Source organism: Gorilla gorilla, chromosome 11 (genome assembly GCF_029281585.2).
Source record: "Gorilla gorilla gorilla isolate KB3781 chromosome 11, NHGRI_mGorGor1-v2.1_pri, whole genome shotgun sequence".
Lineage (NCBI taxonomy): Eukaryota > Metazoa > Chordata > Mammalia > Primates > Hominidae > Gorilla > Gorilla gorilla.
In genome coordinates, this window is record NC_073235.2 from 104419415 (window position 1) to 104446714 (window position 27300).

General features: G+C 40.1%; 2 protein-coding genes across 5 annotated transcripts in view; both read left to right on the top strand.

Annotated features, from left to right (window-relative positions):
• The first annotated feature begins 370 nt into the window (after positions 1 to 370).
• CDK15 (cyclin dependent kinase 15) overlaps positions 371 to 27300 on the top strand; it is an 87185-nt gene continuing 60255 nt past the window's right edge. The window contains exons 1-6 of one of the 4 annotated variants that reach the window (XR_010129674.1): positions 371 to 603; positions 1312 to 1461; positions 1677 to 1771; positions 6292 to 6371; positions 16626 to 16720; positions 17479 to 17541. Coding sequence is in view for 3 of the 4 variants with exons in the window: in XM_004033061.4 (XP_004033109.2) it covers positions 481 to 603; positions 1312 to 1461; positions 1677 to 1771; positions 6292 to 6371; positions 16626 to 16720; positions 17479 to 17541 (606 nt within the window). In the remaining variant the exon portion in view is untranslated. The remainder of the gene's footprint in view (positions 604 to 1311; positions 1462 to 1676; positions 1772 to 6291; positions 6372 to 16625; positions 16721 to 17478; positions 17542 to 27300) is intronic. The other 3 variants (XM_004033061.4, XM_063695098.1, XM_063695097.1) reach the window with 3 other exon arrangements.
• On the top strand, positions 17646 to 18708 carry LOC101143675 (ubiquitin-conjugating enzyme E2 variant 1-like). The gene is made up of 2 exons (XM_055379837.2): positions 17646 to 17673; positions 18314 to 18708. Exons 1-2 carry the CDS (start codon positions 17646 to 17648, stop codon positions 18643 to 18645), a joined length of 360 nt encoding a protein of 119 aa, XP_055235812.1. The 3' UTR covers positions 18646 to 18708.

Below are 27300 nucleotides of genomic sequence, written 5' to 3' on the forward strand. Positions count from 1 at the left end.
AATTTGTTTTAAAGTCTGAAAACCAAAATGCTTTCAGATAAAAAGTAGGGAGAAAAATACTCCTCAACATGTCCACTTTAGCACCAGGAAAACCTAATATCAATATCACCACCAATGATATCATATAAATATCATTGCATAGATACGCAATGTCAATCCCTAAAAGCTATGTATACCAATAGCACTAACTTGTGGCCAGAACAAGAACCTTAACTGTGCCAAATTTTATTCTATTCAATAGCAGCTGCCTCGTTTTCAGTTGTGCACATCTGAATGCAAGCAATCCCTGTCTGATGTGGAGTTTCTTGCACTGATAAGGAAAAACTGCTGAAGTTGTGAGGCTGCTCCAGGCAGAGCCATCATGTGAGTCATATGAAAGCTCCACGCTGCTGACCTCTGGCAAAAAGGGAGAGAACAAGGATAGGAGAGGCAGTGGGGGAAAGGTTCAAGTGCGGGTTTTCTCCTTGAACCTAGAAGATTATGGGTCAAGAGCTGTGTGCAAAGACTGTACAGCCTGGATGCAGCTGCTATCGTTGTTCAGAGGGAGGCGAGGCACACAGCTGTCGGAGGAGTCAGCCTGAGACCACGGAGGCTGCGTTCAAGGTATTTGTATCCCAGGAGAGAGCATCTTTCTCTATTGATAAACCAAGGAGTTCAGACGCTCCCTTTTTGTAGCGGGGTCTGATTCTTCTGCGGTAGGTCTAAACCAATAAAATGAAAATTCTATTAAAGTCACAGAAAATTTATGGCTGTAGTTATCAAATTTGGGAAATTTCTTGTAAACCAAAAGGGAAAAATAATCCTTGGCTTTGGGCTGCACGAAACTCACTTGGCTTGAAGTCGAGAAAGTAGTTCTCTCAAAATCTCTAAGGTCCTAAATTACAGAGCTGAAACTTAAAAGGCAAGCTGCAGTATTAGTTGGTATGCTATGGATTTGAAACTTTAGTAATTAATATGATTATTAGCAATGCCATAGATTATTCCCCTACAGCAATAAATTAAGTGGACATGAAAAAAAAAAAAAAGCCAGACTTAAACAGAAAAAAGTTGGAAAACATCCATCAAAGAGATTTAGGTTAACCCGAATGTTAAAGACACATTTTTAGGTGAAGAAAGAATGTAGTATTTCAGGAGTTGATACCATTATGGTCTTTTTCAGGGATCTTTCAAGAAAAGTGCCTTTTGGGGGTACAGGAAGCTTAGAAAACATTTGAAGAGTGAAAATGAGGCAAATAAAGAAAAAATGGTTTTACCAGGCACTGAATCTTTACTTTGCATAAATTTTATTTCTGCTCTTTCTTTTTTCTCTAGCTAACAGACCTAAAAGAAGCATCATGTTCCATGACTTCATTTCACCCCAGGGGACTTCAAGCTGTCCGTGCCCAGAAGTTCAAGAGTAAAAGGCCACGGAGTAACAGTGATTCTTTTCAGGAAGAGGATCTGAGGCAGGGTTTTCAGTGGGTGAGTGAGCAGCTGATGTTGATCAAGAAGAATTTAATGTGAGCTTGTCTACGGAGGCCGGCCCTTGCTTCCAGGGCAATTACTGAGCGAGCCTTCCCAAGTCTGCTCTGGCAATGCTGTCTAATTTCCCCGGGGAAAAAAAAGTCAACACTAAAAAAAAGTGCTCTTTCTCTCTTCCCTTTCACCCGCTCCTTTTCCCCATTCCCCTAGAGCAGAGGAAGAGCCTCCCTTTTGGGGCAGCCTCATCTTACTTGAACTTGGAGAAGCTCGGTGAAGGCTCTTATGCTACAGTTTACAAGGGGATTAGCAGGTAAGTGACACCTAGCTGGGAGAGACTTTAGAGATGAGAGTCCCGCCCCCCCAATTTCACATTATAAAGCCAGGTGAGACATCATAGAAGTTCATAGCACTCAGGACCTGTGCAAGACACCATGGCCGACAGGGAGAGAGACATGATGACTTAAACAGCCTTGAAAGAAAAACAAACCTGCCCTGCCCTAATTAAAATCAGCCCACTTAAATGTTTATCAGCCTTTCCCTTCTTGCATTCAATTCAGAGAATTCAAAGAAAATAGACATTCTCTACTACTGACCCAAAGAACAATTATCACTCTTCAGGCCTGTGGGAGGCACAGTTGGTAAAGCGTCTCTAACAGGTTTTTTATATCCCTCCCTAAATCACAATGACAGAGGTTTGTAATGGCAACCTGGAATTTGCTGCTTCATTCCTCCACCTGGCCTTTATAGAAGAAACTGAAGTTGGTTTCTGCAAATTACGGTACATGCAAAAGATGATAAATCCTAGATTTTTTATATTTGCAAAATACACAAAATGTCTGGAGAATAAAAATAGTGCTTGTCCAAAAGCTAAGTACTAATTTTGGTAAACAGCCAACTTTGTTAAATATATGTAAAAGATCCATGAATTCCCCTTTTAGTCAAGATGGGAAAGTTGGATGGTCGCTTTTTTCTTTATGTTACTCCAATAGAGAGAAAAGTAATGGCTCAATAGTGGTTAAATATTAATTTTAAAAATATAGCTGATCCGAGTGCAGTGGTGTTTACAACTACTTGATCACAACCAGTTACAGATTTCTTTGTTCCTTCTCCACTCCCACTGCTTCACTTAACTGGCCAAAAACAAAAAAAGAAAAATTTTATATAACTACTACAAGACTAAATATTTATTATTTATCTTAGTATCTATGCTGTTATTATTATTTTTACTTGTTAAAACAGGATTGTAGGGGACATACAGTTTTATTTTATTTTATTATTTATCTATTTATTTATTTTGGAATGGAATCTCTGTCACCCAGGCTGGAGTGCAGTGGTGCGATCTCAGATCACTGCAACCTCTGCCTCCTGGGTTCAAGCAACTCTCCTGCCCCTGGCCCTTTATACTTTCTTAATCTGTTTTAGTCATGGTGTACATTAACTTTTTTCAATGCTGAGAACATCTGCAATAAAGGACCACATTTATTTTATTCTAAGCTTCCTCATGTCAATTTGGCCATGGTAACTGTTTTCAAGGTGGCTCGGAACGGGGGCACCCTGGAACATACTTGGATACGTGGGCACCATGGATACTTCTGATCCTCTCTTCTGAGTTCTGACTTTGATTGTTCTGCACAGACCTTTCCAGCCCAAAGTTTACACAGAATTCACTTATCTTTTCTTCTAGTTACTTTATGTTTTCTTTTTCATTTAATGGGAATTTATATTGTATATTCACAATCACCCCAGCTCCATTTATTAGATTTTCTTTTCTCTGATGGTTTGAAATGCTGCCATGATTATATATTAGATCTCACGAATACTTGAAATTCTTTCTGTTCTAATCTTTTAAAAATCATGTTTCCTTTATCTTTTCTTATATTTGTGCTGCATGATTTTAATTATTGTTGCTTTAGGCTATTTTTAGAATATATCAAAACTCTAAGTTAGAGAATTATTGACATCTTTGCATTATTAGATTTTCTAATACAAATATCCTGTAAATATCTAATACAACAGTCTCTGGATGGTCACTGTACAAGACCCTATAGAATCCCTACCCTCCATTCCCCGGCACACACTCAGCTCCTCCCTGTCCTCATCTCCTTCCCCTCTCCTGCTTCAATGCCAGACTGCTCCTGCCTCAGTCAAGGACTTTTAACTTGCTGTTCCCTCTGCCTGGAGCTGCCTTCCACTGTTCATGCACACAGCTGACTCCCCCTCTCCGTCAGATTCCCGGTTCAAGTGTTACCTTATTTATAAAACTGTAGTCCCAGCTAGTCAGGAGGCTGAGGCAGGAGAATCACTTGAACTTTGGAGGCAGAGGTTGCAGTGAGCTGAGATCGGCACCACTGCACTCCAGCCTGGGTGAGAGTGACACTGTCTCAAAAAAAAAAAAAAAAAAAAGCATTTTCTCCTATAAACATATTTGCCAAAAAACTTTTTGCAGGGTTTGGGGGAGAATTTCACAGAACCATGTTCTGAGGAAAATACTTACATCATAAAACTTTAAAACAAAATTTCAAAGACATGATAAGGCACACAAAAGAAACTGGGGAAAAGTATATGCAAAATAGTTCAATAAAAAGGTGGGCAAATCGGCAAATCACAAGAAAAACAGAAAAGATCCATAAACTTATGAAAAGTCAGTTTCACATATGGTTAAAGAAATATAAATTAAAATGTGATAAACCTTTTTACCTTTCAAATAGGCCAAAAAAAAAAAGAAGATGAAAGCGAAAAGCCAACCCACATGATAGGGCTATGACAGAGGGACACAGGAGCCAACTGAAAGAGCTTCCAAAGGACAAAGCTGCAAAAATATGAGCAACCAAAAAAAGTGGTATTAAATTATAACCCAAAGTATAAAATAAATATCTATGAGTCCGTACTGATATAAATAAATGATTCAATACATTAACAAATGGGAGAGAAGAAACAAATCTCTCATGCCAAATAAATACAAATAATTTATGTAGATAATATACCTTCAAAGAGGTACAGCATAACTCTCCACTCCTTAAGTGTGGGTCATTCATAGTGGCATTTCTCTAAAAGTACAGTATGAAAAAGGGGGGAGAAAGAGTAACTTTAGAGTAGAGAAACCTGACCAACACTATCTCAGACAGGTGACTAAGGTCAACATCAAAAGTCATAAATCATGATGATGGTATGCACTCTTTTTTTTTTTTTTTTTTTCAGATGGAGTCTCACTCTGTCGCCCAGGCTGGGGTGCAGTGGCGCAATCTCGGCTCACTGCAACCTCCAGGTCCCGGGTTCAAGCGATTCTCCTCTCTCAGCCTCCTGAGTAGCTGGGATCACAGGCGCGTGCCACCGTACCCGGCTAATTTTTTGTATTTTAGTAGAGACGGGGTTTCACCATGTTGCCCAGGCTGGTCTCAAACTCCCGAGCTCAGGCAATCCACCCGCCTTAACCTCCCAAAGTGCTAGGATTACAGGCGTGAGCCACTGCGCCTGGCTGATGGTATGCACTTTTTTTTTTTTTTTTTTTGAGACGGAGTCTTGCTCTGTTGCCCAGGCTGGAGTGCAGTGGCATGATCTTGGCTCACTGCAAGCTCCGCCTCCCAGGTTCACGCCATTCTCCTGCCTCAGCCTCCCGAGTAGCTGGGACTACAGGTGCCCACCACCACACCCGGCTAATTTTTTGTATTTTTAGTAGAGATGGGGTTTCACTGTGTTAGGCAGGATGGTCTCGATCTCCTGACCTCGTGATCCACCGGCCTTGGCCTCCCAAAGTGCTGGGATTACAGGCGTGAGCCATTGTGCCCGGCCTGATGAAATGTTAAATCTTTATTAAATATCAGATTGTACAAGAATGAACTATAAGAGAAAAGTTACATGGAGGAAAAAAGGTTACTAACAATATGATTTTAATCCCACTGTATTAAAAACAATGGATTTATACCTGCATTAAAATCTTCTCTATTCTCAGCACTTAGCTGATATCATGAATAAAATGATGAATAAGGGGAGAGTAGGAGGAAATGAAGAGAGAGAGAGATAATGGTGTGGCCTGGGAAGATCAGGTAGCACTTAGAAGCCAGCTGCAAGAATTTGGCTTTTATTCTAAGTAACGTGTGGAGATATGGTGGCTTTTGAACAGAAAAGTGGCTTGTCCTGATTGTCATTTGAAAAGTATGCCTCCAACTACTCTGCTGAGAATAAATAGTAGGAGTGCAAATGTCTCAGCAGGGAAACTGTCAGAAGACCACTACAAGGCTGGGCATGGTGGCTCGCGCCTGTAATCCCAGCACTTTGGGAGCCTGAGGTGGGCAGATCACCTGAGGTCAGGAGTTCGAGACCAGCCTGGCCAAAATGGTGAAACCCCATCTCTGCTAAAAATACAAAAATTAGCCAGGTGTGGTGGGGGTCCCCTGTAATCCCAGCTACGTGGAAGGCTGAGGCAGGAGAATTGCTTGAACCCAGGAGGCGGAGGTTACAGTGAGCCGAGATCGTGCCACTGTACTCCAGCCTGGGCAACAGAGCGAGATTCTGTCTCAAAACAAACAAACAAACAAACAAACAAAAAACAAAAAAACACACACTACAAAAAGTCAGATGAAAAATAATAATAAGCTCCAAATTTTCTATAATGGACATATATATATCACTTTAGTAAAGAGGGAAAATGCTTTCAAATATATATGTTATATATGTATTGATACATGTTAAACTTCTTATTTTGAGAAAATTATAGATTTATATGCTAGAATATATTTTGAAGTGAAAGTGCTTTTGTTAAGCCATCTTTGGTATAAATTGCTGCTTTGAACCACCTCAATAAGTGTGTGCCCCTCAATCCCTCTCTTCTAGAATAAATGGACAACTAGTGGCTTTAAAAGTCATCAGCATGAATGCAGAGGAAGGAGTCCCATTTACAGCTATCCGAGAAGGTAAGAACAGCAGAAATGGACCCAATAGATCTGTTTTGAGTCCTTGATTTGATAAAAAATGTATTGCATTGATCCATTCAGCATCTAGTTTTGATTCTTCTGGAATACTATAATTACATTTTTATTTTTCATACAAGTTTTTCAAGAACTTTACACTGCTATTTTTTTTACTTAATTTTGAGGAAATTGAGATTTAAAACTATTATATCACTTGACCGAAACTATGAATTCACTGAGCGATTACTAATACTTTCCGTGTGTTTGGCCTCATGCTAGGTGCTAAGGCTATACCTATATAACCTCAGAAAATTCCTATAAAAGATAAAATATATAATCACACAAATTCTTACTGGGAAATTTGCCTGAACATAACATGTTGTTAGCTAGCACTTGGAGATTCTCCAGAAGGCATGCATGTATAGTGTTCTGCCTGTATTTTCTCTGTGCCCTGGACAGTACAGCAAATGGGTGAGGAACCTGGTGTCAAATGGACTTGGGTTTGCAGCACAGGTCCACCAATCACTAGTGGTATGATGTTGGGTAGGTTACTTCACCTATTTATTACTCAGTTTCTTGCAGGAAGAGGATAATAGTGGTACCTATTTCATGGAGTTGTTATGAGGATTCAACAAGAATATGTATATGAAGCACTTATCACAGAGTCAGTTTTTCAGAGTTCAACAAACGTTGACCATTATTATTCCATTCTTCTTTTCCTGGGTAATGTCTTATTTACCATCAAGATAACTAATACTTTATAATATAAACATCAAGAAGCCAATATAGTGAAATGAATCATTAAAAATATAATTTATCAACCTTTATTGCATGAGCCATTTGAAATAAGATGATGATAGGATTGCTATGCATTTCAGCAAAATCCCAGAGAAATGGCACTTCCCTGGCCTTATTTTCTCCCACTTTTAACTACTTATCTTCTGTTCTTTACTGAGCACATGCTATATGCAGAGTATGCTGCTGGATGCTGTGAAGGATGAGAAGAGAAACCCATATCTTTGTTCTATCATTTGCAGTCTTAACAGAGCACATGATTCAAGTTACAAGTGTATAGAAGACATAAACTAAGATGAGAGCAAGTTAGTCTCAGTGTGACTGATGGAGTCACTAGATTTTGAACTGAGCTTCGAAGGATGGGTTATGCAAACAGGCATGGAAAAAGCAATTCAGAAAATGAGTTTATAACTGAATTTGATACCCTTTTCAAAAGTCTTTCAGAGCCCCTGGGAAATACATCATTTTGAATTTAATTGGAAGGGCCAAATGGGCTATTGGTTTAGCCAGAGATTCATCCTGGTAGGATCAGGTGCATTCTGGGAGAAGGCATGGTTTTAAGTGTTTAATATAATGGAAACTGCATTAACTAATGTACTTATTAATGGTCTCCATGAAAGGATGATCAGATTTGGAAGGAAATGTATGGATAGGTTAAAGAGTATTTGTGAACGTAATAGAAATTCCCAGGTCACCCGCATAAGAGGAAGGTTTCCTTTGTGAGCTTGAGTTTGCCAATTGCTTAAGATTGGCTTTGCTTAGATATTGCCCACAGCCAAGTTTTTCAGGTTGACATTTAACTGTAACAGTGAAACCTTTTGCCAGGTTTGCTAACAGATGGTTCTCAGCATGGTTCAGAAAACCTGGATCCGTTTTGTTCTGTATGCTAAATGTTTCTTTCATTGCATATTTACGGAGGAATTGCCTCTCCATCACAGGTGTTTACAATTACATTTAGTAGTCAACTGTGGACTTTCTTGGTTTGTTTTATGGACTTACCTTACCGAATGCTTTGCTTGTGTAATATTAAAAACCACAAGAGGATTTCTGACACATTGGAGGTTGTTAGGAATCCAATTTCCAACAATGAATGTTTCTTTTTACACCACTATAAAAGCTTGGAGCCCTTGTTAAAAGAGCCCTCTCCCCTCAAGAAGATATGAGGCTTTATTCGAAAACTTTGGCACTGTCCCATTTTTCCTGTAAGAACTTTAAGGATGTGAGACCAGGGAGACAGGAGGTTAAATGAGAAGGGCTGGAAGGCAAAATAAGAACAGCTGGAGTTCATTAGCTAAAATCCAGGGTCACTAGCTAAAAAGGCAACCGAAAGGCACGTGCAGGAAAACTGAACAAGTAATGCAGCCTTCTTTAAAAAGCCTTGAAGCAGGAATTGCTTTTCCTGAACAATTTGGCTGCCCTGATGGTATAGCAGCCAAAGATTTATTAAGTATGATTTTACTACATATATGGTCTCTTTCTATACAGGTAGAATACATGTGGCAATTTACTAGTCTGGTCATTTGGAATACTATTTTCATTTGACCTTAACATGTGATATTATGAAACTAGCAAAAGTATGAACAGCACTAAGGGAAATTTTTTTTTTTTTTTTTGAGACGAAGTTTTGCTCTTGTTGCCCAGGCTGGAGTGCAATGGCACAATCTTGGCTTACTGCAACCTCTGCCTTCGGGGTTCAAGCAATTCTCCTGCCTCAGCCTCCGGAGTAGCTGAGATTACAGGCATGTACCACCACACCCAGCTAATTTTGTATTTTTAGTAGAGACAGGGTTTCACCATGTTGGCCAGGCTGGTCTTGAACTCCTGACCTCAGGTGATCTGCGTGTCTCAGCCTCCCAAGGGAAATATATCTTAATACATGTGTCAGTGCTTTTCATACTTCTTTCAATCCTCTTAACAATCTTTAGAGATAGATATTATTAATATTATTCCACTATATGGTGGTGATTCAAACCAAATCTCTCTGATTCAAAAATTCATATGCTTTCTATGCACCCACTCTAGAAATATTCATTTAGCACCTACTATGACCAGGTACTCTGCCGAACTGCTAGATACACAGCAATACACAAAATAGATGTGTTCCCTACCACCCTCATTCCTTTGCTAATTAAGAAAAGCAGAGGCCTTCATAGTGCCTTGGAAATCTCTCATAATTGACTATAGAATTGTATTTTAAGTGTTGATTTTTACAACTAGGAGGAAATACTTTCATTTGAATAGGCTAATGTGTTATGTTTTTACATAGTACAGCATTTCTTAGTTTTATGAAACTTTATAGCAATATCTTAATAATGTGCATTGTTTTAAATATTTTTGTTCAAGTGGTCAACTTTTGGTTTAAACTGAGGACTTTCAGCCTGTTAATAGCATTTTTCTTAGGAAGGAGTCATATAACTAATCTTTTTTGAGGACGAGGCATATGACATAATCTCCCCCTTCCTCTACATAATGTATATTTTTAAAACCTTTATGCCAACCCTAGGAAGTAAAATGTGCTATTTTTGTTGTAGAGATAAAGAAATTCCAGCCTCAGAGAGGTTAGGTAACTTGTCTGAGGTCACAGAGATAGTAATCAGAGTTGTTAGAATCCATATCTATTCTATTTAAAATCCTTTCTACTTTATTATGATGAATTTGGAAATGCTTAACTAAAGTATTTATTGTTTAGCAACAGTAAAAATAAAAATAGAAATCTGTTTTTATTATACATTTTATATAAACATTAAGGAAAATGCAGAAGTATTTTTTTAATCTTTAATTTTAGATTCAAGGGGTACATGTCCAGGTTTGTTACATGAGTATATTGCATGATGCTGAGGTATCTTGTCACCCAAATAGTGAGTATAGTACCTGATAGGTAGTTTTTCAACCCGTGTCCCTCTCCCTTCCTCTCCCCTTTTGGAGTCCCTGGTGTAGTGTCTATTATTCCCATCTTATGTCTGTGTGTACCCAATACCCCCAGTTATTAGCTTTCACTTGTAAGTGAGAACATGTGGTATTTGTTTTCTGTTCCTGGGTTAATTCACTTAGGATAATGGCCTCCATCTGCATCCATGTTGCTGCTAAGGACATTATTATTTTTTTTTTTTTGTGGCTGCATAGTATTTTATGGTGCCAGTGTACAAATTTTCTTTATCCAATCCACCATTGCTGGGCACCTAGGTTGAGTCCATGTCTTTGCTATTGTGAATAGTGCTGTGACGAACATAAAAGTGTAGGTGTCTTTTTGACAGAACAATTTATTTTCCTTTGGGTATATACCCAGGAATGGAATTGCTGGGTCAAATGGTAATTCTGTTTTTGGTTTTTTTGAGGCAGGAGATGGGACTCGACTCCAGAGATGGGGCTTGAACACTAAACCAAATTTAGGACTAGCCAAAACAGGGCCTGGGGGGAGGCAGCTTTCCAGAAGACACACCCACCAGTGTGCCATGTCAGTTTACCATTGCCACGGCAACACCTGAAAGTTACCACCCTTTCCCATGGCAACAACCTGACAACCTGGAATTACCACTCTTTTCCTAAAACTTTCTGTATAAACTGCCCCTTAATTTGCATATAACTAAAAGTGGGTATAAATATAACTGTAGAGCTACCTATGAGCTGCTACTCTGGGCACACTGCCTATGTGGCAGCCCTGCTCTGCAAGGAGAGGTACACCCGCTGCTGCTGAACACTGCTGCTTCAATAAAAGCTGCTGTCTAACACCACAGGCTCACCCTTGAATTCTTTCCTGGGTGAAGCCAAGAACCCTCCCAGGCTAAGCCCCAGTTTTGGGACTCACCTGCCCTGCCTCACTTTGAGAAATTTCTAAACTGTTTTCCACAGTGGCTGAACTAATTAACATTCCCACCCACAGTGTATAAGCACTCCCTTTTCTTCTCAAGCTTACCAGCATCCATTAACTTTTTACTTCTAAATAATAGCCTTTTTGACTGGTGTGAGATGGTATCTCATTGAGGTTTTGATTTGCATTTCTCTGATGATTCATGACGTTGAGAAATTTTTTCATATGTTTGTTGGCCACTTGTGTGTCCAGAAGAAATATTTTAAAGAAAATAACATATCATGTTGTATATTCATCAATTCTGATTCTATCATTGATTCTACAGTGCCAGTAATTGCAGTGTTTAAATTAGAAACAGTCTCAGCTAAGAATCTTTTAAGATCATTCTCTAGTAGAAAAACATTACAAAGTAATGATTCCCAATCCATATATGAGAAAACTGAGCCAAAAATAGGCTAAGGAGCCTCCCTAAGGTCATACAATGAGGCAGGGGAGGAGGCTGATTAGAACTTCTGAATTGCCAATGACCAGAAATAGTCTAGGGTAGGCCTGGTTGACAGAAAGTCTGCCACTGAACACAATCATATCACATGACAAATACAGCAAATTCATTGTGCATAGTTACATCCTTATAAAACAAAATAATGCCAGGATAATGGTATGTGATCAGCATTACAATTCCAAAGATACCAAGACAACTACTTATCTGACACTTGTCTTAGTATTTCTCTAACATTTATCTAAAATTATTTCAATTATTTCTTTTCTTGGAATGCATAACTTGACTCATTGACTTGATTTATGATTCTCAGGTCAGAGGAACTGTAACAACAGGGACTAGAAACACTTTTTTATTCAATGTCCAATGAGGGTTGGGGAGGACTCCATCATTGACTCATTATATAATTCCTCATAAACTCATTACAATTGGCCTGGCTTTCATTAATTCATGAGCACTTATTGAGCACCACATGCCAGGCCTGTGCTAGTGCTGGAGATGCAAAGACAAGGGCAAGTTCAATCCATGCCCTCAATGAGTTTACAGCCTAGAGACGACTTTGACTACCAGGCCTTCATTACATAGAGCGACATCCTAGGACTTGGAGAATCAGCTTTCCTCTGGAGCCTTAAAGACATCCCTATTTACTTTTGTGTCTTTTCTTTGAAGAAAAACAAAAATAAGTATACATAGGATACATTAATAATAAAAAAACACTATTTTATGAGACTCAGAATGCTAATTTTAGGATCTTTGCCCTTCTCAGTTGACTTTTGTGTCCCTCAACTGTTTAGTCTGCAGGACAGATATCATATCCTGCTGTGCAGTTTATAAAATGTCCTTAAAATTAGAAGAAAGAAAGACCTTTTCTTCCTGGGTTTAAGACCCACACATCTGAGGCTGTAGGCATTTCACATCCCTCTGGTGGATGGACCAAAATGATAAACAATACTGTGAGATAAATGCTTTAAACATCATCTGCTCTTTCATCTGAATTCCCTATTCATTATTCAGCAAAATTCACAGTTTTCATATAACGATTTCAGTAGTTCTAGGGCACCAGAAAAGCAGTAATAGGAATGGCCGTAAAGCATAGAATATTTATAATCTAATGAGGGAGACAACTAAGAGAAAGAAGGAATAAAAGCATCTTCAACAGAAACACCCTTTACCAACCAACGAGAGGTATAGAAACGATATTAGGTAATTAGTGACCACTAATTTAAAGATAAATATTTATTGAGTGCCAGACATTGTTCTAGGCACTGAGTATACAGCAATAAGCAAAAAAAAAAAAACAAAAGTGCCCACTCTCAATGGAGTTTATATTCTCAATTGTGGAGACAGACAATAAACAAATATTTATATATAAAATGTCAGATGGTGGTGACAGGCACTATGGAAAAGAATAAAGCAGGGCCCAGAGAGAGAGGGTAGGATGGGGTAGAGGTGGGATGGGGTGGAGGGCTGCTGAGGTGGGATGGAGTAGAGGGCTGCTATCTCACCTAGAATGGTCAAGGAAGTCTGCACCTATATGTATCACTTGAGCGGAGGCTCTGAAGAAAGTGAGGGAGGATGAAGGCAGAGAGGTGAGAAGAGAGGATTACAGGAAAAGACATTGGCAAGTGTAAAATCCTGGGGTGGAAATGTGTTTGCAAGTGTGTCTAAGGAACAGCTAGGAGGCCAGTGAGGCTAAAGCCAAGTGAGCAAAGATGGAAGTGTGAGGAGATGACAGGTCACGATGGGCACAGCCAACAGTAGGGTAGGCAGGAAATCGCAAGTCCTTTGAATTTACTCTGCAGGAGATGAGAGGCCACTGGAGGGTTTGGAACCAGGAGGCACATGCCCTAACTCATTTGAGAAGGATAGCAGTGTCTGGCTCTCCTGTGAAGAAGTGGCCATAGGAGGAAAGCAGGGAAGCAGGCAGATGGGAGGCATTTGCAATAATTCAGCCAACATATGATAGTGGCTTGGTCCAGGGTGCTGGCAGAAGATATGGCAAGAAGGGAGGGGTTCTGGACAATTTGGAAGGTAATGCCAATAGATTTGTATGTGATAAAAAGTTGAGAGGACTTGACATGTACGAGTGGTTAATCTTCATAAAATGGATGAATGGTTAAAAAGATTTCTGCAAAGAAACTGTGGGTTGAAGGTAAAACTAGTAATTCCAATGTAAGTGAACAACACAGAAATACAAAACAGACATTTTTCCTACTCCTACAAAAACTGTAATTATCAAGAAGATGACATGAAGTTTATACCCAGTATTGTTAGCAGGAAGCCTCATTCCAAGTAGATATTGTTCCTTGGCCATTTTAGCAAGTAAGAGCATGAGGCCATCATAATGAACAAATCATGCCATCATGATTTAAAAAGAAGCATCTGGAGTTTTAGTAATATAGTTAGGTAAGACTAAAATTATACTAAACATAAAATTAAAATATCTTAACAATATTCTTAGCAATTTCAGCTTTACCGTATCCTTTTGAAATCTAATTTTGCTATATGCTTTGTAACATAGGGGTGGGGGAAAGAGAGAAATTTACGAGATAATTTATAAGTAAAAATACACCTAAAGTATAAGCATTCTCAACTGATGGTCAGAAAATATGGAAGGTATTCAAAACTCTAGCAGAAACATACCATAAACAAGATTTTAAGACTGAAAGTAGACGTTTAGTGGGGTTCAGGGTGAAAGGCAGGGGCAAGAAGCTGGCAAGAAGAGGGAAGGGATACTAATTCTAATTTGCCTCTGTAATGCTTTACATTTACCAAGGTTCCACAAATGGTATCTGATTCCATCCTCATATCAACCCTATGAAGTAAGTCAGAAAAGACGATATCTCTTTTCCTAAGGAATGAATTGAGACTTAGTTTGAGATACTCTCCAGAGCTTACTCAGATAGGAAGTGACAGGGCCAGGATTCATATTAGGGCTTCTGGCTCCACAGACAGTTCTCCTTAAGACATTCAATAATATGTTTGACAAATTAAGTGCTTACTCTCGGCTGAGTGTGGTACTAGGTGGTGTGGCAGCATCTCAAAAAGGGGGAAAGTCACTCCCTCAATTCCCATGTGGCCTTCAGTCTGAGACTAGGGAGATTAAACAGATGCCTGAGAAGCTGTTTATTACATTTACAAAGCAACACATTTGTCAAAGTGAAATAATAAATTTAGCCTATAAGGACTCTGGGGGCAAAAAGTAAAAATTAAGGCATTAGTCATTACAGCAAATAAGGTTAACAGGTGTGATGGAGCTCCTTCCGTGTAAGTCAGCTTAAATTGACAAGTAAAGAGAGAAATTCACTGGCTCACAGATCTGATAACTACAGGCTGGTAGGGCATAAGCAATATCATCAGGAAGCCGTGTCTCTCATTACCCAACACTGGTTTGCTGTGCATTCATTTTATTCCCAGGCATGTTGTCACCAGGTGTTGGTAATCTGACCCCAGCAACTCCTGGCTAAATCCCACAGGTTTAGCTCTCACAATAGAAAAGAAAGCACTTCTTTTCTAATGGCACCAGCAAAACAGGGCTCTGCCAAACTTGGGTTTTGTGCCTGTCTCTGAACCAATCACTAGGGATAGGGGAGTGCTGTGCTCTGATTGGCCAGCCCTGGGTCATATGCCCATTCTTGGGTAGAGGCCGGGTCAGTTCCACCAGATGAGCATGGTCTGAGGAAGAAGACAGTTGTTTTTCCAGGGGAAAATAGAAGTGCCCCCACTAGAAGGGAGAATGGCTATCAGGAGGGCAAAACGACAGATTCACTAAAATAGGTTGATGCCTAAAGAAAATAATTTTATTCCTAAATTTAAGGGAGTATTTCAGTTGTTTTTAATCTTATGGAATTCTACACTGGGAGGGAGTTGGTGCAGGAGATTCATGATATGCAGGCATAGGCTACAGAATAATGCTTTGAGTTTTTATCCTTTACTTTTCCTTACCTTTAAGCTTTAAAGACACGATTTCTTCATGCAGGGATGCCCTGAGGTGAGCCTTATCATCTCTTTTTTTTTTTTTTTTTTTTTTTTTTTGAGATGGAGTCTCGCTCTGTCACCCAGGCCAGAGTGCAGTGGTGCAATCTTGGCTCACTGCAACCTCCGCCTCCCAGGTTCAAGTGATTCTCCTGCCTCAGCTTCCCGAGTGGCTGGGATTACAGGTGTGCACCACCAGGCCCCACCACGCCCGGCTAATTTTTGTATTTTTAGTAGAGACGGGGTTTCACCATGTTGGCCAGGCTGGTCTCAAACTCCTGACCTCAGGTGATCCACCCACCTCGGCCTCCCCGAATGCTGGGATCACAAGCATGCGCTACCACACCCGGCCTCATGGTCTCTTTATTGTACCTTTTCTAGTCTCTGCTTTCCTGAAGCCAGAGGTCTTCCTATCTCCAGAAGCTCCAAAGACAGACTTTCAAACCCCTCCCAGTCACTTGGCCTTTTGTGATGACTTCTTTCCTTCAAGGCTGCCTTTAGTAAACGATTATTGAAGAGGCAAGAGAAAGCCCTCAGCCTTCTCCACTTTCACCTCCCTGGGCTCCCCAAGTTTGGCCAACTCCTCTTTTCAAGTTCACATTTTCTCCTTTCCACAGAGGTTTGCAACATTACCTTTAAGAAATCATCTCCAGTCTCTATCATGTTTCAACAGTTCTTTACCCCATGCTTTTATCCCTGTCTCCCACCAATCATATCCACCGGACCTACTGACCGCTTGTGGGAGTTAGAATTTTGGAGACTGCTCATATGTCGCAAAGTCCTGCTCTAGAAGGCAGAACACTCCATTTCCTGCTCCTCCAAAGCCCTTTATCTCTCCAGGCCTCTCCTCCTGTAGCTCTGAAGCTGGGTTGATGAGATTCCCAGAGGAGAGCATTTAGTGCTCTGAGTGCTTTGATGAAATTGATTAGGTAAATGGAAACATATTTTTTGCAACCACTCTAGCCTGTAGGAACAATAAGTTGCAATGATTTGCCATTTTTGAAATAATGAAGGTTCTTTGTAATTTTAAATATTCTTTTGCCACAAGAGATTGTTTTCCGGCAGTAAAATAACCAGAATGTTTGATTTGAAATGTTGAAAAAATATATACCGTCTGATATCTTTAGAGCAGCATTTTCATTATCAATGATGGATTTAACATTTTGTTTAATTTTTCTAGCTTCTCTCCTGAAGGGTTTGAAACATGCCAATATTGTGCTCCTGCATGACATAATCCACACCAAAGAGACGCTGACATTCGTTTTTGAATACATGGTGAGTTGTTCGAGCATTTTACAACACTTGAGAAAAATAGCCTGGTACTTGTATAATGAATCTGTTAATATTTTATGGCATGATAAAACTTTTATTACAATGTGAAAAGTATGGAAATTTTCGTTATTGTGATTAGTAGAACCTTATTGTTCCCACATCCATCTTTGGTCCTGCTTCCTTACCCATGACTTTTGCTGTCCCTTTTCCCCTCATCAGCAATAATAAATGAGGATCTTGAGTTTACCTTCTAAATAAAACTTTTGCACTTATTTTTAATCTAATTTTAATCACTATCTGAGCAGAATCCAACATTTTTTCATTGACAATAAAGGTAAAAATCACAAGATATTTAAAAATTGTATGCAAGCTTGCTAAAGAATAACTCATGTTGTATTTTTGGAAGAAAAAATATTTAAATAAGCAGAAAGAACTTATAAGGTATGTGTACTTGACTTGCCTCCAAGGACACTTGGAGAGTGAAAAATTCCTGCGTCGTTGTGTTCAGTGCCAGTCATTTAAAATGAGCATCTCTGTGCTGAGAGACAGGCTTTGTTCTAAGAGCAGCCAGTTAGAAAGACACACTGTGTTTGACCTTAACAGTGGGTTCTCAGAAAACCTGGTAATATTCCTTTTGCACCTTATTCTTAAAATTCTGTACTTCATAATACCTTCTGACAGTCAAGTCAATGTTCTGCTTTAGGACGCTATCCAAACACCACTGAATTCACTCACTTCTCTTTCTCCACTGCTTTATTTAGCACACAGACCTGGCCCAGTATATGTCTCAGCATCCAGGAGGGCTTCATCCTCACAATGTCAGAGTGAGTATGTTAAGGGTCAGGACCCTCTCCTGGCTTGCCCACAGAAGGAGAATTCTGAAACAGACTGTCTCACAAAGCAAAGTCCTATGATACTAAATAAGAGGATGGACATCACTGATATTCCAGAGAAAAGTTTTGTTTTGTTTTCGTTTTTGTTTTTTTTAAAAAAGGAAAGAAAAAAGAAAAAGAGTTGCTGAGTTGCTTCTTAAGATATGGAGCAATGTTTTCTGAGCAACCTAATGCTGTCAGTCATGGCCACATGCAAATGTGCCTTTAGATGAATAAACGAGTGAAGGAGAATTATACTAAAAGGAAAAAAGTAAAGCTAGGCCATCAAAAAATAAATACCTTCTTCATATCAGATTACCGTGGTCTAAGGTGAAGTCTGCAATACTTGTACTAGCAGATCCTATTATATATGTGGCCCTAACTCCCATTTTTCCAGTCATTAGAATAGAAATAATAAACTCTTAATTAGCTATAATTCTACATCTGTTATAAATTTTAGAAACCATTTGTATTTCATACTTTTCATTCCCTAAGGTTTTATTGGCATTAATTAATTGATTGGCTCTTAAAATAACTGTATGAAATTTGTATATGATGTATTTATTCATTTAACTAATATTTATTTATGTATTCATTTATTCATTTAAGAAATATTTATTGAGTACTTATTGCTGTAATAAGTTCTGGGGTTTCAATAACGAATAAGTTCTGTTTCTTATTTTCAATGAGCTTAAAGTCCAGTAAGATATATGAACTTAAATAGGCAGTGAGGGCCAGTCTTCAAGCAACAGCAATGCAAGATGGCAGCCACCATGGGCTCAGGAAATTTATGAAAGCCAAATATACAGCCTTAAAATAGAATGTGGACCTAAATACCCAGAAGAACTCCCCTTTGTAAGATTTGTAACAAAAATTAATATGAATAGAGTTAATAGTTCTAATGGAATGGTGAACCCAAGAGCCATATCAGCGCTAGCAAAATGGCAGAATTCATATATCATCAAAGTTATCCTTCAAGAGCTTCAGCGCCTAATGATGTCTAAAGAAAATGTGAAACTCCCTCAGCCATCTGAAGGACAGTGTTACAGCAATTGATCAAAAAGAAAAACCACAGGCCCTTCCCCTTCCTCCATACTTGATGTAAGCAGTCTTCATTTTCCATAGTCGTAAATTTTCTAGATACATCTTGTAGAGCTCAAAGTACTGGAAAGGAAGCTCCCATTCAAAGGAAATTTATCTTAAGATACTGTAAATGATACTAATTTTGTACATTTACAAAAATTTAGTACATTTTGTACTAATTTTTGGAATATATAAGTTGTTAGCCTGGCGCGGTGGCTCACGCCTGTAATCCCAGCCCTTTGGGAGGCCAGAGTGGGCAGATCATGAGGTCAGGAGTTTGAGACCAGCCTAGCCAACATGGTGAAACCCCGTCTCTACTAAAGATACAAAAAATTAGCCAGGTGTGGTGGTGTACACCTGTAACCCCAGCTGCTCGAGAGAGTGAGGCAGGAGAATTGCTTGAACCCAGGAGGCGGAGGTGCAGCGAGCAAAGATCACACCAATGCACTGTAGCCTGGATGACAGGGCAAGACTCCAACTCAAAAAAAAAAAAAAAGAAATATGTAAGTTGTGCTATAACAAATAAATAAACAGGCAGTGAGAAGCAAAGTGCTAAAGCCTATGACCATGGTAACTAGGAATACTGTGGGAACACATAATAAGGGAACCTAACCCAGTCCTGGAAGTAAGGTTTTGGAAAGGAATGTTTGAGGACAAAGGGTTAAGGAGAGTGAAAAAAAAAAATTAGCTGTGTGGAGAATGGGATAGGGAGATAACTAGAGAAATCAAATAGGAATGTTTCATGGTGTGTTAAGGACCCTGGTAAGGGTGAAGACCATTACATTATCTGCACGATTGCGGGACTTTTTTTTATGGTAATGCTTGGCAATTTAAATAGAGGAGCAGAGAATGTAGACAGTTGGATTGAGTCAGAGTTGAACTTCTGCCAGACATGTGAAAGGAAGAGACAGGTAGGCAAGAGAGTTGAAGAGATTACCAAGACAGAAGTTAATGTGCTGGCCAGTGGCATCTAGTCTGAGTCTAATCTGAGGGAAGGAAGTGAAGATAAGCAGCTTGCTGATAGTTATGAAGAGAGTGGAAGGCTTCAAGGACCTACAGGTGTTGATTAAATAGAAGAATGATTGGAGAAAGAATAACTGTGAGAGAGTGAGATTTTCAGGCTTGAGTGACTCTCACATACCAGACACTGTGCTAAATGCTTCAAAGACATGATCCCTGCCCTCAAGGGACTTACAGCCAAAAACAGGAGATAAGAAATACACACCAATACTATTATAGGACACTTGTGTAGAATATCAAGAAAGAAATACGATCTAGTACTGTAGATGTGCAACGGCATCAAAGATATCTTCTAGTTTCAAGAAGTTTCAGATCGGCCGGGCGCGGTGGCTCACGCCTGTAATCCCAGCACTTTGGGAGGCCGAGGCGGGTGGATCACGAGGTCAGGAGATCAAGACCATCCTGGTTAACACGGTGAAACCCCATCTCTACTAAAAATATAAAAAATTAGCCAGGCGTGGTGGCGGGCGCCTGTAGTCCCAGCTACTCAGGAGGCTGAGGCAGGAGAATGGCGTGAACCCGGGAGGTAGAGTTTGCGTGAGCCGAGATCCCGCCACTGCGCTCCAGCCTGGGCGACAGAGCGAGACTGCGTCTCAAAAAAAAAAAAAAAAAAAAAAAAAAGTTTCAGATCTTAAACACACTGCATTTCAACAGTCTAGAATAGGAGAGCATGTTACAGGGAGAGAAAATGTTTTCAGCAAAGGTACAGAGTAGGGAAACAGAGGATATGTTCAAGGAAGAGGACCCCAGAGTCATGGCTTCTTAGGGTTAGAGGAAACGCAGTGTTTTGCAATCTCCAGGTTCCTTTAGTGCGTTGTGAAATCAATATGGTGGTTAGCAACCTGCATTTTAAAAAATGAAATAAATGGATGAGAAGAGAATAGAAAATATTAGCATGCATTACATTTTGAAAGAGCAAGTATTATTTTCTGCAACTTTTGCTCCAATTGTAACTGTACTTATATTTTTATGTATGGATGTGAATACCAGATACATATATATTTCTTACTGTAGACTGCAGTCAAAAAATCTTTAAAGCACTGGCCTGGTCTAACTTCCTTATTTTGCAGAGGAGAAATCCAAGATCTGAGAGGACAAACATTTTGCCTGAGGTTATAGAACCAGCTTATGTCATTGCTAAAAGTGATTCTTAGTTAAAATTCTTTCCCACTAGTGCCATACCGCATTTCTAGTTCTGTTGGCCTGAAATACAGAATATATTAGTGAAACAGCATACACAAGTCAGGGGAAATAGATTGGGTAGGTAGCTGAGAGCCTCATTTTCTAAGAAATGTGGACCTTAGGCAGGGTATGGTGGCTCACACCTATAATTCCAGCACTTTGGGAGGCCAAGTCAGGAAGATTGCTTGAGCCCAAGAGTTCAAGACTAGCATGGGCAACATAGCAAGACCTCATCTCTACAAAAAATTTAAAAATCAGCTGAGCATGGTGGCATACGCCTGTAGTCCCAGCTACCTGGGAGGCTAGGTGGGTGGATCGCTTGAGCCCAGGAGTTTGAGGCTAAGGTGAGCCATGATCACACAACTGCACTCCAGCTTGAGTGACAGAGGAAGACCCTGTCCCTAAAAAAGAAAGAAATGTGGATTTTATTCCTTAGACAGTACAGTCATTAGTCATTAAGTTTGAGTTGAGAGAAAATAATATGATCAGAAGAAATTTATATCACTGTGGTCTGTAGGATATATGAAAGGAAATAAGAGACTAGAGTCAGGGATTCCACTTAAGTGTTTGTTTGTTTGTTTTGAGACAGAGTCTCTTTTTGTTACCCAGGCTAGAGTGCAATGGTGCAGTCATGGCTCACCACAGCCTCAAACTCCCAGCCTCAAATTATCTTCCCAGCTCGGCCTCCCAAAGTGCTGGAATTACAGGTGTAAGCCAAACGGTTTATTGATGTGGCCTGGCCTAGTGCCTCTCAAACTTCAGTGAGCAGACAAGTGACCGGGAACCTGACTCAACAAGTCTGGGTTTAAGCCTGAGCCTCTGCATTCTAACATGAGCCAAGCTGATGCAGATGGTGCTGGTCAAGAGCCAAGCACTGAGCAGCAAGGATCTAGTTAGCAATTAGTAATCAAGGTTGATATTATGGTAGTGACAATAAGAATGGAGAGGAATGTGAAAATCAGTAACAAAGAAGAGTTCACCTCTTGGTAATGTGAGCATGAGGAGGGAAAGGATGGGGCCAAATATAATTGGTTTTGTGTTTGACTGACGAGGAGAATTGTAGCTCTATTAACAGAAATAGGAGAAGAAGTTGGTTTGGAGAGAAAGAGGAGGAGTCCTGTTTCAGATGTGTTGAGGTCCCAGGTGAGACAGGATCTCCAAAGGGAAATGAGCAGTAGGCAACCTAAAAGGAAATCTGTGCTCAGAAGGGAGCTGTGAGCTCGACGTGTAGATCTGAGGGTCATCAGCACATAGAGTTTAGAAGACAAGGAGTAGGCAACCAAAAGAGCAAATACACAAAGAGAGGAGGACTGATGATGAGACTTTTGCCTTTTGGGATGAGAAGAGGAACAAGAAATGAAGGAATGAAGGGAAGCAGCTTGTAGGAATGTAGAGCATCTGGAAAAAAATACACACTGTCATGGAAGTCAAGGGAAGAAGAATTTCAAGAAGGAGGGTATGGTGGACAGTATTACAAGCATCAGGAATACAGCTAAAAGTCATAATCTTGACTGCATTGACCTTGTGGATTTGTGAGGGACACACTAATAAATAAAGTAATTTATTGTGGGTATATGGAGGCACAAAGGAAGAGGTTATCCAAATCAAAGCAGGTGGGAGTAGGGATGAGTTCTCCAAGGTGGAGGCATCAGTGAATGTGGGAAGGGGCACAGAGCATCCATGCCCATCCCAGGCAAGCCACCCTCCAGAAGCCTCCATGAGAGTTCAGCTATCCAGAAGGTCTCTGTACCCTAATCTTTCTGGGTTTTGCAGAGGCTTCATTGTGTAGGCATGATTTATTAAACTATTGGCCACTGGTGATCAACTTAACCTTCAATCCCTCTCCCCTCCCTAATCATGCCTTGGTCTTTCCAGTGACCAGTCCCTATCCTAAGCTACCCAATGGTCTGCCAGCTATCAGTCAACTCTACAAAAAGACATCACTTTGGAGATTCTAAGGATTTTAGGAGTTGGCTGTCAGGAATTTAGTTGAAGATCAAATATATATTTCACAATATCACAGTCGTGCTATTTTATATCAGGCGCCATTAAATGGTTTTAAACAAAGAGGTGATAAATTCGGATTTTCTTTTTATAAAGCTTACACTGATGACAGTGTGGTGAATAGATTGGGATGAGGGCAATACTTTTTTTTTGAAATATTATATTCCCCTGACCCTACTTTCTCCTTGTTTTCTTCTACCTCTCTCCCCCTACTCACACAGAAAACTTCTCTCCCTCTACTCATTCCCTGAATGCTGGTGTCTGTTAAGGTTCCAGCCTTGACAGTGAGGCTAATCAGAACCACGGTGGTACAGATGTGAGATGATGGTGGGAGAAAGTGGACAGATATGAGACCAATTACTTAGCCAGAACTGATGGGAAAAACAAGAGTCAGCGATATTTTTTTCTGGATCTGAGTATTAAAATGGATGATGGTGCCATTCACTGTGATAGAGAATCAGAAAGAAAAATTTATTTTGGAGAGATACCATGAATTGTGTTTTAGACATGCTAAGTTTGAGGTGATTATGGGATGTACAGGCGAGCTCCAGACTGTGTGGGCCTAAAGTAGAAAGGCAGTCTGAGTTGGAGATAAAGATTTTGAAATCATCAGAATACAGTTGTTCATTAGAGCACTGTCAGTGGGTAAGATAGCTAAGGGAGCATGTGTAGAGTGATAACAGAAGATCAAAGATGGAACCCTAAGAATATCAATATGTTATTATTTATTATTTTATGTTTTATTTTTTAATTTTATTTTTATTTATTTATTTATTTTTAGACAGGAGTCTCGCTCTGTTGCCCAGGCTGGAGTGCAGTGGCGCAATCTCAGCTCACTGCAACCTCTGCTTCCTGGGTTCAAGCGAGCCTCCTGCCTCAGCCTCTCAAGTAGCTGGGACTACAGGCACCCACCACCTTGCCTGACTAATTTTTGTATTTTTAGTAGAGACGGGGTTTCACCATGTTGGCCAGGCTGGTCTTGAACTTCTGACCTTGAGTGATTCACCTGCCTTGGCCTTCCAAAGTGCTGGGATTACAGGTATGAACCACTGTGCCTGGCCTATTTTTATTTTTTATAGAGATGGGGTCTTGCTACGTTGCCCAGGCTGGTCTCGAACTCCTGGACTCAAGCAATCCTCCTGCCTTGGCCTCCCAAAGTTCTGGGATTACACGTATGAGTCCCTGCGCCTGGCCAGAATATCAATATATTAGATTTTAGTAGAAGTAGAACCTATAAAAAGAACAGCCAGAGGGGCAGAAGAAAAATTAGGAGATTGTGGAAACAAAAGAAGAGAGTGCCTCAGGAAGGAAGGCATGGTCTATGATGCCAAATGCTGCAAAGATAAGGAATAAGAGGTATCCATTGGGTTTCATAGGAAAAGTCATGGGAAACCATGGTAAAAAAAAACATTGTGAATGACACAATCATTGCAAAAGCATTTTTATAGGGAGATGAATTTTGTATTTCAGAGGACAAACAGTTCCATACAATGGCAAGATCTAGTGTGTGACCACGGGAGTTAGTGTCTGAAGTGGATTGGAGAAGCAGATCATTGGAGCTGAGGTTGGCTAGAGCTGTTCTCATGGGCACTAATGTCATGGAGTCAACAGCTGTGATCCAAGTGCCCACATCTTCAGTGAATGACAGAGAGTGATTGAGAGTTCAGTGAATGACCGCTAAAAGAAGAGTAGTGGAAGATGTGGCTGGATGGCATTAAAATCCAAGGGACAGGGGTTTTTACTTAAAAGTAGAGAAGTAATGGTTTTGAAGTGGTAGGGGGGAAAAGGGAGGCAGCTTATGACACTTGTCAGTGGTCAAAGGTATGAGGAAGTTATAGAAAAACTAACATCCACTTGAGAATATTATAGGGAAGCAGTGAGCTCAAGGTCTCATTTAAGGAAAGGAGCCAGAAGGAAATTCACCAGAGGTTAGCTTTTAGGTAGTTTTTAAAGCAGGATTGAAGGATGGAGAGTAAACAGTGAAAATGTTTGGGAGAGAGAGGAGCAATAGATACGAGGCTAAACAGAGGAAGCACAGAGCAGAATGGAGATGAGTATGTTGGGAGGAAAAGGAATAGTCAGAGGCTTATGTTTTGAGTTGTGACCAAGGAAGACAGGGTGGGAATCCTAGTGAGGTTATCTTGTTTCAGATTTCTAGTAGAATGAGTCCCAGGGATTCCAGGGGGGATGGAAGGACTCAGGCTTCCCTATAAGGAGTTGGCTAACGGATCTCATTGGTTTTTTAGTAACTCCTGGCCCAGATGGCACTAGTTCAATGGAATTATTTTGTTCCCCCAAAACTTATTGAGTTGGAAACAGGTCTAACTCCTGGGATCTGGGAAGCCTTTCTGGAAAGAGTCACCCACGATCTGGCTGATGTTGAACTGTGCAGACACCATCATATTTGGTTATGTTAGGATGCAATAATTGGTGAAGCTTCTGCAGTGTTGAAGGAAGAATCCAGGTTGGAAGGGATGAAAGGGTGAGTGGGTGGTGAGGTTTGTCAGCACAGACTGCAATTTTGAGAAATGTGGTTATAAAATACCATACCTTAATACCGCAGTGCTTTACCACTTACAAATGCCTGTAGACGTATCTGGCAAAGAGGAAAGGGGTTGAATGGCAAGAAGGTGGGAAGGGACTGTGGCTCATTAGTGAAAATAGTCTACACTTGGGACATAAAAGGCATTTCAAGCTGACCTACTAAGAAGCTCTGTCTCTGACTCAGCCAGCTGGCTCTCTCCTTCCCTGTCATGTTTTCATTTTCTGTCTTTTCTGTAGTTTCTCAGAATGGTATAGTGGAGTCAGACAAGTCTGAATTTGAGTCTTGGCTCTGACTATTCCTAGACATGTTTTAAAAGTTACATTGAGCCCTGGTTTTCTCTGTAAACTGAGGATAAGCATGCTATCCCAAAGGTTGTATCCCTCACTGGTCACCAGCTTCCTGTCTTCTATCTACCTGTCTTCATCTTCCTCTTTCCCTAGTCCTGCATATTGAAAAACATTTTTTTTTTTTTTGAGATGGAGTCTTGCTCTGCCACCCAGGCTGGAGTGCAGAGGCACGATCCTGGCTCACTGCAACCTCTGCCTTCCAGGTTCAAGCAATTCTCCTGCCTCAGCCTCCCGAGTAGCTGGGATTATAAGCATATACCACCACACCTGGCTAATTTTTGTATTTTTAGTAGAGATGGAGTTTCACCACATTGGCCAGGCTGGTCTCGAACTCCTGACCTCAGGTGATCGGCTCGCTTTGGCCTCCCAAAGTGCTGGGATTATAGGCGTGAGCCACTGCGCCAGTCTGAAAAACGTATTTTTAAGCACATACTATCGTATCTTCTTGTCTTTTACCTGGAATTTAAGCTGGTTGTTTGTATTACCTTTTCCATGAACATTTATATTTATAACCAATCAGAAGGTTTAAATGTCAGTGTAGGAATTTTGTGCTATGGAAGCTTCGTGGCTTGGTGAATGGTAAAATGAATAATGTGTGTATATTTGAAGCACCAGGAAGAGAAAATGCTGGGAAGATTCATAGAACCAGTTAACATTTGAATTAGGAGTCATAAGAAATTTTTAAAATTCTTAAATGGTTCGTGAACCTGATGTGGTAGCTACATGAAACCTGCATAGCTGCAGGTATGCTATGGTAGGTAAACTCTCCATGCTCCTGCTTCCATTGGACCATTTGGCTCCAATGTCTCCAGGTCTTTGTTAGGTCAATACTGGTCCTAGCATCTCTGAAAGTCCTAGCTTTCTAAGATGCTGTTGAAAAAGAGGATTAATCCACTTAACTCTGCATCTGCCATTTTGCCCATGTCCCAGGAATGCTGGGCCTAGCCCTTCCTTTCTGAACTGCCAGAACACGTTCTCAGTTGACATACGTCTTTGTAAATACTGATGTTGGTGTTTGAATTCTCAATTGCCAATGGCACTGGAAAATAGCAAAAGATACTTGGAATACTAAGCATTCTTTTTTTCCCATAAGTTTCTGTAGTGATGGGAACCTAGTAATGGCTTTGGTTTCTGTGCCTTATAACCACATGAAACATTTTTAATTTGGGGCTCAGAATGTGTTTTTCCCTTTTATTTCTCCACCACTACCATTTACCCTTTCTCCCTTCTTCCTCCTACAATTTGTTCCTTATTCTTTTTTGATTTTTTTTGAGGGGGGGTCTAACTTATTTTGGTCTCTCTTCCCTTTTCATCTGTACTGTGTATTTCACTTGTTTTCAACTTTGAATTTAAGACTTTAAAAATAGCTTTAAAAAGATAAAGATTTCTTTATTTTCTAATACCATCTAAAGATATATTTTTTAGTGTGGTCTCCTTGTGTTGTGTTTTTAAAAGGGTTTCATATCGGAGAGCCTGGAAAACTTAAGCAGTTGTAAACTTTAGAATATCATTTCCAGGTCAACTTTGATC

Excerpts from the sequence above, each read along its gene's own strand:
- LOC101143675 (XM_055379837.2), top strand. The coding sequence starts at position 17,646 with ATGGACATCACTGATATTCCAGAGAAAA. Across the intron at positions 17,674-18,313 it reads CACTGATATTCCAGAGAAAA|GCAGTGAGGGCCAGTCTTCA; the intron begins GTTTTGTTTTGT and ends GAACTTAAATAG.